Genomic DNA, 12,344 nt, shown 5'->3' on the forward strand with positions numbered 1-12,344 from the left:
TATTATTATATAAAAATACTTTAATATATTTTAAATTCACATAACAAAATTGTTAGTGCAATTAACTTATATTATTTTATGTCATATTTTTTAGGTTTAATTATTCTGTTGGTGGTTCCTATAATTTCGTGAAATTTTCGATTAGGTCTCTATACTTTTTTTTCTTTTAGTTGGATCCCTACACCACTTTTTTTTTCAATTAGGTCCCTCCTAGCAGTAATTAGCTTAATTTTATCGGGACCTAACTAAAAAAAGAATTGGTGCAAGGACCCAAATAAAAAAAAAAAGTGTAGGAACCCAATTAAAAAAAATTTGGTGCCAAGACTCAATTAAAAGGATAAAAAGTATAGAGACCTAATTAAAAATTTTGCAAAATTATAAGGACTAACATAGTAATTAAACCTATTTTTTAATGATATAAAACATACAAATATAAATTACTGTCACATAAATACTTAATAAAGTAAATTAATTAACACAATATTTAAAAATATATAATTTTATATTTTATTAGATGTAAAACCATAAAAAATTATGAAAAAATTATAAAAACTGAGATAATTCTTTTATTTGACAACTATTTATTAAATTTTTAAATTAAAAAATTAATTATAGTTATATCTATTATCAAATATATAACATTATATTTAATTATATAATATTTTAATTTTCGGCCTCTCCTCCACTCTTAGATTCCTGGATGCGTCCCTGCATATACTCATCATCTTTATTAATTTTGCATTGTAATAAATATATATATTTAATAAATAAAAAAATTAAAAAGTATTTTTATACCTACTAAATCACTAGTTTATCTATTTATCCATTTATTAATAATGTACTAAAAGAGAACTTAAGGTAGTTTTTAAATGTATTGTTAGCTTTCTAATTTGTTATATATAGATATTCAAATTTTTATTATTTAATAAAAAAATATTAAAAGATTATCAGAATTTATTATTTTTGGCCATTACTTAGCTATTAATATCTAAAAATATGGGATAAAATATGTTCTTAAATTATTAAATTAAAAAGATTAAACTAAAAAAATGAATCAAGAACTAAGTAATGATAAAAAAAATAATAAATTTTGATGACTTTTAGGTTAATTTGTCTATTTGTTATAGAATTTAACATGAAAATTAATTTGTGTAATAAGTTTAGTAACTGATTTAATAATTAAAATTTATTGAAAATTAAATTTTTCGACCAAAACATTTTAAAAACGAATTTACTATATTATTCTTAATTTATTGTTTTCTACAAAATAGGTAAATAATTAATTATATAACCTATGTATTTTGTGGGGTCATTATAACTTATTAAAACACTAATTAAAAAATTATCAATTCCTTTTAAACATACATAAGTATTAGTAAAAAATTATCTATTTATCCATCTTAATTTCACAATAAATATTATCTTTTATTCGTAATAATAATTGAACTACTTTTATCAATTGAAAAATACTGAATTTTTAACTTATTTTAATTAATTTTTTAATTTTTAAATTAAAAGCTTTAAATTTCTTATCATTTTGGTTTTTTTAAATATATATTGAAATTGAACTTATTAAATATTAAGAAGATAATTGAAAAATAACTTAGAACCTTAATTTTCTTTTAGGTGTTCTTGTAACAATGTAATACAAATATACAATACTCTTGTTTTATTTTATTAATTGTCTTTCATATTACTATAGTGGATTCATTATTATTTTTAATTTTTATTTAAAAATATTAATAAACAAAACCTACAAAAATACTAGTTGAAAAATTCATTTTTGTAATCATTAAATTTTAACTAAGTCGTATTAATTACATGCACATACAAATAAGTGTTTTCTTTCTTTTTTTTTTCCATCCTCTTCCTCCATTCTTTCTCTGCTTTTATGTTCTTTTTAAATTTTGTACAATTTAAAATAATTTCTATAATTTTCAAATAAATTTATGTATTTTATTGTGACTAATTTTTTTATATTGATTAAATATATGTGTAATATATTGTTATTGAAAAATTAGATATTTTTTTATATGGTGTTTTATTTAAATCGAATGGTCCGATTTGTTTGATGAAAAATATAAATTACAAATTAGAGGATCCGATTTGCTTGAGGAAAAAAATAAACTCCAAATCAGAGGATCTGATTTGTATTTTTTTATTTGTTAAAATAAAAATAAGACGGTTCTATTTCAACATTAAATTTTTTTTCGAAATCACAAATCGAACCGCCTAATTTGTGATTATTTCTTTAAAAAACAAAACAATGCAAACATATCGGTGCCTCCGATTTGTGTCATTCCATAACCAAATAAAATACCTCTCTCCTCACACCTATTGTCATACACGTTTTTTTCTCCCACACGAAAAATAAAAAACTTTTTATTGTGTTATTTTTTTATTATATCTTTATATAATTTAACTTAAAAACTAATTTGTTTAAATGAAATTTACTATTTTTTAGAGAAATATATGAAGACACATAAATTATTTTATGTCAATAATAAAACATATAAAAGAAAAGAAGAAAAAAGATAAAAAAAATATATTTGCATTATTTAAAATAACTTTTTGTATTATGAAACAAAATTTTTGTGTTTTTCTTTATTGTTATTCAACAAAAAATTATACAATTCAAAATAAATTTATTTTATATAACTAAAATACTTGTGTTTTTTGATAAAAAAAAACTTTGTACTTTTCTATTTTATTTTCTTTTCTTGTTTTATGTTTCTCGGCACTTTCTATATGGTAATATTTAATAGGTTTATTTTTTCACATGTCTTGAAATATTATTCGTTTATTCTTTTTTCATAATTAAATTAATAATACACTTTGAATAATTTTAGTTTTTTTCTTACTTAATATTATTTATATTCTTAATAAAAATATAAAATTTTAAAATTAAATTGAGTTTGCTTTGTTGTATATATTATAACTTTTTAAAAATATATTAGTATTTAAAATCTTTGGAGTTTCATTGTATGATTGGATTATATTATTCACACCCTTCTTACCTAGACTTGGCTTCAACAATTTTTTAACTTTGTGCTCATTGGTCAGCAGCTGCTGGTCTCTTAAGCAAAACTCAAAGGATATTTATGAAATTCATGGTACACAATATGACAAAAATTTGAATTTTAATCAGACCATACTTGGCATACCAGTATTACAATAAAGTAAATGGCACACTTAAAAATTTTCCCATACGTCTTACCCTATCTATGAAGTAAACAAAATTGCACGCGCTTACAAATTTTATTATTATAGTTGAACTTGATTCATAATGGACAATGCTGAAGAGGGAATCTTTCAGCAGGTAAAGAAATGCATTGGTAATTATAGTTGGTGGACGCGTGTTGGTGTTGGCACTGCACGCGCTGACCGTATATGATGTTTTGCAGTGATTACAGACAGTGCTCCACCAAATAATGTTTGTGTAATCCCATATTAACAATGATTATTGGGGTTATAGATTTTTAATTATTATAACAACTGGGTTGATTTTATTGTTGGAATTGGACTTTTTTATATGTAGATGGATTGGACTGATTGGAAGTCATTGGATTGAAATTATCCAATAATAATACAATAAAATGTCTCTTTTTTTTTCCTAATTTTGTTTCTTTTTTCTTTATGGACTGATGTCCCTATAGAGTACCAAAAATAAAATAAAAATTTTATCAAAAATAATAACAATAATAACAACTTTTTTTTTCTTCTTATTTTTATTTTTTTAATTAAATAATAATAAAAACAAATCTTTAGAACATAAAGTACTTTTTTAAACATAAAATTACACTCACATAAAAATTTAGCATAAATGTATTATATTGTCTCTTTCATTTCAAGAACATAGATCATGATTCGGTTTGTGTAGCTGTAATATATTAATTTTTTATATTCAAATTGTATGTCTCAAAACACTTTTTTTTTGACCATCTTATTAACACTATGTGGCTCATTTTTTTTGATACGGAAGCTATGTGTGTGTGTTATTTGGATATGGAGGCATGGGGTGTAATACAGAAATGTGGGGAAGCTTTTTAATGGTGTCAGGCCCTACAAGTCGGACCTTGCGACTTGTTTATATTGCTTGGCTGTCATAGGAAATCGGTTGGTCCGATTTGAGGAGAAAGAATTTTGGAGGGTGGTAATCGTACCCTCCGATTTGTAACCAGTGTTGAATTTTTTTTAGGTGTTGTATTATGAACTTGGAGGGTCCGAATTTTGTTATTTAAAATTTTTTTTGAATTCAAGAAAGCTAATCGCATGGTCCGATTTGGTTGTGAATTTAAATAAAAGTGGGTGAAAGCTGGATCAGAGCAACAACTCGCATTTCTTCTTCTTCTTCAACGGTACTTTCTTCAGCTGGTTAGTTCCTCTGTTTCGTTCTTCTTTGTCTTCATAACTCAAATTTTAAAACCCAAGTTCACAAGCCTGTTAATGTGATTGAGAGAAATGAGTGATAGAGTATTATTGAAGGTGTATTATTTTGGTCAGATTTTATTACAAACATCTGAAGGAGTAACATTTGTTTGTGAAAATCCATTGGATGTGGTGATTCCTTTCACAATCTCATTTGAAGAGTTCAAAGGTGTGATCTGTGAAAAGATTCATTCTGAGAGGGCAAAAACAATATCATGTATTCTATATAGATATCCTATACAAGTGTTTGGTGGATTCGTGCAATTTCAAACCAAATATGTAACAGATGAGGCAAGCTTGCAAGATATGTTTTTCATGTATTTTGAAAATCGGAGTCACCTCTCGTTTATCGACTTGTATGTTGAGTTTGAGCAATCTGAGGCCGACCGGAATATTCTACGGGAAGATTACGATAGTGATAGTGAAGAAGAGTTCGAAAGCAACTACGAAGTTGTTGGTCCAGATGGAGATGAGGTTCAAGGTGACGAAGCTATGGCTCCGGATGTGTCTGATGTGGCAATTGCACTGGCAAACGATATACCGTTTGAGGAGCCATCATTCATGCGAGTGTTGGATTTGGAAGCCATGAATGTTCCGGAGTTTCCGGATTATATCAATGCAGGTACGTAGTTCTCCTTATTTATAAGAAAGATTACAATTTTTGATTAATTTATCTTCATAATTGGACCAAGTAGCTAAATGAGGTGTGAAAATATACTCGATAAGTATTTTTTTTCTGTTTCTGCATCTAACTCTAATATCAATTAGTAAATTAATAAATTACGATGATATAAATTGGTTAATTAATATGTTAGTAAATTATTTCGAATTTACTAAATTATATTCGTAACTAGTAAATTAGTAAATTATTAGTATTTATTAGTATAGCATGTAAAGCAGTAAAATAATGGAAGTTACAGTAGTATAGAGTTTTTGTTTACCAGTATTTATTATTACTGATTTAGTAAATGATATTAAATATAATTAGTAAATTAGTATTTGTGGATTTTTATCGTAATTGTTTTACCTCTATACATGATGTTTATGTATTTCTGTTTTTAAAATTGTTTGTATGGCTGTCCTGGTGGCAGAAATTTTCTTTGTCGCAGATGGTGAATTTGCCGTTGGGATGGAATTCAGTTCCAGGGAAACTGTTATTAAAGCGATAAAATAGTATACCATACGAAGAAGCGTAGACTACCGGGTGTATGAGTCTGAGCCGTTGACATTTTATGCGAAGTGTACACAATATGGGTCTGGGTGTGATTGGCTTATCCGGGTTAGTATGATCAGCCGGAAGTACTGTTGGGTTATAAGGAGGTATAATGGCAGTCACACATGTACCAGAGCCACAATTTCTCAAGATCATTCGAAGCTGGATTCGGCCACAATTGCAGAAGCAATTAAGCCGTTGGTTGAGGCTGACCCCGCCTTAAAGGTCAAATCGGTTATAGCAGAGGTGCAATCGAAGTTCAACTACACCGTTAGTTATCGAAAAGCATGGTTGGCTAAGCAAAAGGCAATGGAAAAAATATTTGGTGGCTGGGAAGCATCGTACGAAGCGTTGCCTATTTGGTTTGAGGCCATGTGTCACAAGGAGCCATCAGCTATTGTTCATTTTGAGACTATGCCTGCATATCAAGGCGATGACTTGGTGACTGATATTCGGGTGTTGCATCGTGTCTTTTGGAGTTATTACCCTTGCATTAGAGCATTCAGACATTGTAAGCCAGTTGTCCAGGTGGATAGGACTCACTTGTACGGAAAGTACAAGGGTTGTCTACTTGTGGCAGTGTCACAGGATGGTAACAACAATATCGTCCCGATTGCGTTTGCTATTGTCGAGGAAGAGACTTCAGATGCGTGACACTTTTTCCTAAGTAATCTTCGTCAGCATGTAGTCACCCGGGATGGTGTGGGACTGATATCTGATCGTCACGAGTCCATAAATGCAGCTGTTGTCAGGAGTAACGGGGCTTGGTCACCTCCTAGAGCTTTTCACATGTTTTGCATCAGGCATATAGAGTCGAATTTTCTGAGAAAATTCAAGGCATCGTACTTGCAGAAACTGGTCGTCAACATAGGTAACTATCATTAAAGCAATTAATTTTTCTACAGCGTTCCCATCAATTAGTGTGTTGACCTCATTTTATCTTGCAGGACATTCGAGGACGGTGCGAGAGTACGAGATGCGTTACCAGCGTTTACGAGAACGGGGTGCGGCCTACACTGACTGGTTAGACCGTATCCCCCGAGATCAGTACGCGTTGGCCTTTGATGGTGGATATCGATGGGGTCATATGACGACAAACCTAGTGGAATGCATAAATTCAGTTTTGAAGGGTGCACGCAATCTCCCCGTCACTGTCCTTGTGAAGGCAACATTCTACAGGCTTAACGAGTTGTTTACCCGAAAAAGAGCGGAGGCGGAAGCTCAGATTAATGCTGGCCATGTCTTTTCTGAGATCGTGACATCGAAGTTGCAAACCAGCTTGCATCAGGAAACATTCAGGTTAGTTGCTTTGACCGGCAGAATGAGGTATTTGAGGTGCGTGAGATGCCAAGTGGGCTGGAGTTTGCAGTGGACCTACGTGGCCTTCGATGTGACTGTGGTGAGTTCCAGGTGGATCGGATTCCCTGTCGACATGTATTTGCATGTTGTGCCAACCAGCGACTGGATTGGCAAGTGTATGTTCATGATGTGTATAAGATGGACCAAGTTTGGCGGGTGTACTGAGCAAGGTTTAGGCCACTAGGTAACCCCACTACATGGCCTGCTTACAACGGACCTCGGTTCATCCCGAATCTGTTCCTGAGACGCGTCACGAAAGGTCGCCCCAAAATGATGCGCTTCTTGAACGAGATGGACACACGAATGTTACGTCGTCCTAGGCGATGTAGGCTATGTGGAGCTGAGGGACACAGCCGTAGCAGATGCCGTCAGGCAGGTGGTTCAAATGCCGAGAGAGATCATCAGTAGATTCATATTCCAAGATGATATTAAGTATGTGGCATTATATGCTTCAGCATGAGTTGTCCATTTGAGTTAACAACGTATGATATAAGTAACATTGTAACATTGTGGCATGATTTGTTTGATATCATAGAACCTTAAGCTGGTCTATACAGCATTATAAACTATGACCATCCTGATTATCCTGAATCTGTAGCAATTTATAATATGACATCAACTAATAATTAGTCCACACAAATAATCGATTCATTAACTTCAACTAATACATAAATACCCTAAACATACCATCCTGTAAAACATAGTCAATAGTCCACATTCTAAATATATAAATGCTCTAAACATAACATACTCCACATTATAAATACATGAATGCTCTAAACATACCATAGTCCACATTATAAATACATAAATGCTCTAAACATACCATAGTCCATATTATAAATACATAATTGCTCTACACATACCATACTCTACATTATAAATACAAAAATAAGATTGATACACACAGGACAACTACTTTCTCATTGTCCACCTGACATCCTTTACCAAGTTCTTGCATTTTTTTGCGGCATTTTTGAACACAGATGGAGTGTAGCGACTAGCGCTACGACGTGGTGAATCAATCTTCAGATTGTAACCTTTGCCTTTGTCATCTGGAGTTTGTAACTGACCTGTAAATGATTTAGTAAAAATAATTAAATATTGTGACATTAGGTACTCAAACCAACATGGATACAACATATCATTTAGTAAAACAACACAAAGATACCATCTATGAATAGCTAATCGAACATGTAAAGCAAAATACAAAAAACAATACCATCATTGCGGGATTTCTCATCCTCATCAAGCTCCTCTATGTCATCCTCCTTATTATCGTCCTCATCATCCGGGTCATCTGCTAGATACTCGTTGGTTTCTTGCTCCCATGGATACACGGTTAGGATTTTGACTATTATAGACTCCGCGTCCACCTACACTTCTACTAGAGTCAACAGATACAAACCCGCCAGAGGCGACTGATGATGTATGGCATGGGAACCTCGCATTCAATGAATACCTACCTGGCAGGAACTCAGTCTGGTTGCCATACTGTGATTGTCTTGCATCTGCAGCCATTAACCCAAGCAGTTGACTAAAAGAACCTCCTTCTCCTGGGTCAAACTGTGACAGACCCCAATATTGTTGAGGTGTTGGAAATGACGGGGTGAACTGTGTCTGAGGAACATACTGGCTTGGGAACTGAGGTTGTTCTTGTGGAAGAGGATTCGGAGTGGACGGTGGCGGCGACTGTGGTTCCAGTTCCTCATTGTCATCATCCATATCCTGATTACCCTCATCCATATCCTGATTATCCTCATTCATATCCTGATTACCCTCATCCATATCATCATTACCTTCATCGATATCCTCATTACCCTCATCACTGTCTTCACCCACAAGATTCGACAAGTTCAAGCGGTGACCATAATTTGACCGGTACCAGTACATGTAAGTTTCCAATGGATGCTGTGAAGGCATGGGAAGCTCAGAAAGAACATAGTTATACCTATTTGTCCAATGCATCACCCAATTTGAATGACTCGGTGTTGTGGCCCAGTTAAGATTCTTAGGACCAGTCAGAACTTCTCCATGCGCCGTCTCCAAGTTCGTAACCTGCTGAGGAACTCCTTGAATGAAATCGAACTGTCGCCTATACCTATCGGTAGCATGCCACTCGATACATTCAAAGGACACCAACGGAACTGTAGCGGTCCATACAATCGACTGGACAAAGATTTCAGGAGGAATTATGTTTGGATCCACGCGATCCACAGCATAGGCAACCCACACGAACTGGAAAAAATAAAAAGAATCTCATTATTACCACCCAGAATACCAATAACAATAACAGTGCTTCATAATTCCTTGGTTAAAACACACCTGGCCTTCCTGGAGTTCATCAAAGGCCTTCCTAAATTGAGCTAGATTCTGATATCTATATCGTCGATCACCACGCTCCCAGTTATGCCACCTAATATGATATATTCAATTAGCTAAACTGAATTTTAAAGATAAACATACAGGTAGATTGTAAAATAAGATTACCTGTTGGCTAATGGAAAACTGTTGAGTTCCCTGGGAAGCGGCGATAGATAGGGCATTCTCATCCAAGCCCAACAGAGCAGAAGTGTTATTGGACCATCTATTTCCTTACAATTGTAACGAGATGCCTTGCATAACGCCCTGTAGAGGTGTGCTAGGCATGCGGATCCCCAACTATATTGTCCAATACCGGCAAAATCACGAAGCAAGGGTAGAAACTTCCAGTGAACACCTGCCCCAGATTTATCTCCTAACAAGATCGTTCCAATCAGCAGCATAATGTGACACTTCACATACCTCTGTATACTTATTTCATCAGTCAACTGGAGGTTCTCTTTTAGATCCCGCAGTCAAGTCAGTTTTATACAGCATCCTCTACACTCCGACTTACGCGGTGCAACTCCAAACTGATGCAAACACTCTGCCTCTAACGCTGAGAAACTACTCATTGTGACCCCAGTAACTGGAAGACCATCCGTCGGAAGACCAAGAATTAAAGCCACATCTTCAAGACTTACGACACATTCACCAATTGGAAGGTGAAACGTATGTGTATCAGGGTGCCATCGTTCGATTAGGGCATTCACGAGTGCTTTCTGATTTTGTACGACACCAATCTGAGATGCATGATAAAAACCAGTAATTCGTAAATGGTCCTCCACCCGATCGTTGTACCGATCCGGCGGAACTAAATGGTCACATGTCAACATTCTAAATTTCTACAAAAAACATAACAAAATATTAGTCAACTTATTAACCATCACCAACATTCTACTAGAAGGCAAGAATTTTTTAACTACAGCCAATCGTTAACAAAATCTGCACTTTTTTGTCAACAACAAATATTAATTCAAACTAGGCATATGTGATGAATTTTTTGACTTAATTCGACTAAAACAAATAATTAGTACTTCCAAAATGAAATATTAATAACATTAACTAATACATACAGATACACATAGAATCATAATACATACATATACATACATTAATAATCAAATCTCAAGAAAATTAGTAAATTACAGATGTAGTTTATCTATCTATATATTGACGATCTAGACATTATTATTTGTAATATTAATTATCTATTACCTATTACTTTAGTAAAATTAAACACATATTTCTAAATTCTTAAAGATATTAATAATTATTGTCATTATCTTCGTTAATTTATTTTCTAATTACAATACTAATTAATTCCCTTAGAATTTTAATTACAATTAACAAAAATAAACTATCACCTTTTTAAATAATTTTTACTTTCCAAACCATTATAAATAACTAAAAATTTATAAAATATTTAAAAAAAATAAAACGTTGTATCCAAAAATTAATAACAATTCGGTTACATTTTATCATTTGTTTCTAAATATTTTAATTTCTCACTTCTTCTTTTACAATTTTAATAATTATAATAAAAAATATTAAACAAATAAAAAAAAACTAATTACATTTTTCCTTTTAAAGTTTTGAACTGCAACTACAATGTTATAATTAATTAACACACTAACTAACAATAATAATAATTAACACAGTAAAAATAATAATTTTTTAACAAAAATTCTAAAAAAATCTAAAAAAGATTAAAAAATAGTCCTAATCATTCTATACATCTTTCTAACTTCAGATCCTAACAATAATACTAATAACTAAATTTCTAACAATAATAATTATAATTATAAAATCTAAAAAAAATTTAAACAAACTTACATAATCAAAATGACTGATATAGTGCATAATATGAAGTTCAGGGCGATCAACATCTTTAATTTCATTTTTTTTGGCATTTTTCTATTCTCCCCACCATTCAAAGTAGCAGCAACAGAGAAGTGAAGAGGAACAATGGAGTTTGCTTGAGTTTGAAAGTGAAGGCTCAAACACATAACTCGGATGGTAAGGGTCCTTTTGGTTTGTGGGGCACCGAATTAGGAGAGCTATCTTTGCGAGCCGCGTGTCCACCATGCAACAACTCGCATGGTCCGTCTTGGTTGGCACAACTCGGACCTTCTGTGTTGTTGTTGCTGTCTTGCTCGTCTCAACACGAACCCTGCGTGTTGCTGGCTACATCTCTCTTGATACAAATCGGACCCTCTGTGTTGCACCTAATGTGTCACACGGTCCGAGTTGTATACATCTGACACCACATCTATGTTTAGCCCCCCTCCTTCCCATAAACCAGTTCAACACAACCCCCAACCCCATAAAGAAATTAAAAAGCGACACTATGTTTGGTTTAAAAGAAAATAAAAAAAACTAAAAAATGAGTGAATTTTTTTTTTTGTTTAAATACTAAAAAAATAGAAAAAAATTTTGATATGGGTCTCACTAATTTTTTTTCCATTACAAACAAAAAAATAAGAAAAAAAATATTATCTTTTATGTATTTTTAGTTTTAATAGTTTTAATATATTATTATAATAAAAATTTATATTTAAACATTATATATGTATTAAATAAATAATAAAGATTCACATTTAAACATTATATATGTATTAGATAAATAATTTAAATTAAATATATAAAATTATAAATATTTTATAATATTTATAAAATACAATAAAACATAACTAAATAAAAATATTATTTATATTTTATTTTATTATAAGAGTATTAATGTAATTTTATCTTATGCGTATATAATATTTTATACTATGACAATATTTGTGTCGACCTACAACGACAACCTTTTGCATTTGCAGTTCTCCATGCGAGCCAGAAGAACGAAGCCATGCGTTACTGCTTGGTACACACACTTCACCATCTATATATATGAATGTTTTCTCAATCCACACCATGGAATTTTTTTTTTAAATACACATCACAAAATATTTGCGTTTATTAGGTTTTGTTTAGATAT

General features: G+C 31.8%; 1 protein-coding gene across 1 annotated transcript; it reads left to right on the top strand.

The window, feature by feature from the left end:
- Positions 1–4,461: 4,461 nt before the first annotated feature.
- LOC107457955 (uncharacterized) lies at positions 4,462–7,460 on the top strand. Its single transcript, XM_021126684.1, has 7 exons — positions 4,462–5,050; positions 5,520–5,601; positions 5,713–6,233; positions 6,330–6,512; positions 6,589–6,940; positions 7,052–7,116; positions 7,321–7,460. The coding sequence occupies exons 1-7, from the start codon at positions 4,462–4,464 to the stop codon at positions 7,458–7,460; spliced, it is 1,932 nt and encodes a 643-aa protein (XP_020982343.1).
- The last annotated feature ends 4,884 nt before the right edge of the window (positions 7,461–12,344 follow it).

Source organism: Arachis duranensis, chromosome 7 (assembly GCF_000817695.3).
Source record: "Arachis duranensis cultivar V14167 chromosome 7, aradu.V14167.gnm2.J7QH, whole genome shotgun sequence".
In the NCBI taxonomy this organism is placed as follows: domain Eukaryota; kingdom Viridiplantae; phylum Streptophyta; class Magnoliopsida; order Fabales; family Fabaceae; genus Arachis; species Arachis duranensis.

Bases quoted from the DNA above. Each gene is read 5' to 3' on its own strand.
- LOC107457955 (XM_021126684.1), top strand. From the start codon at position 4,462: ATGAGTGATAGAGTATTATTGAAGGTGTATTATTTTGGTCAGATTTTA. The intron at 5,051-5,519 runs GTACGTAGTTCT...TCCTGGTGGCAG, and splicing joins TCCGGATTATATCAATGCAG to AAATTTTCTTTGTCGCAGAT. The intron at 6,513-6,588 runs GTAACTATCATT...TTTATCTTGCAG, and splicing joins GAAACTGGTCGTCAACATAG to GACATTCGAGGACGGTGCGA.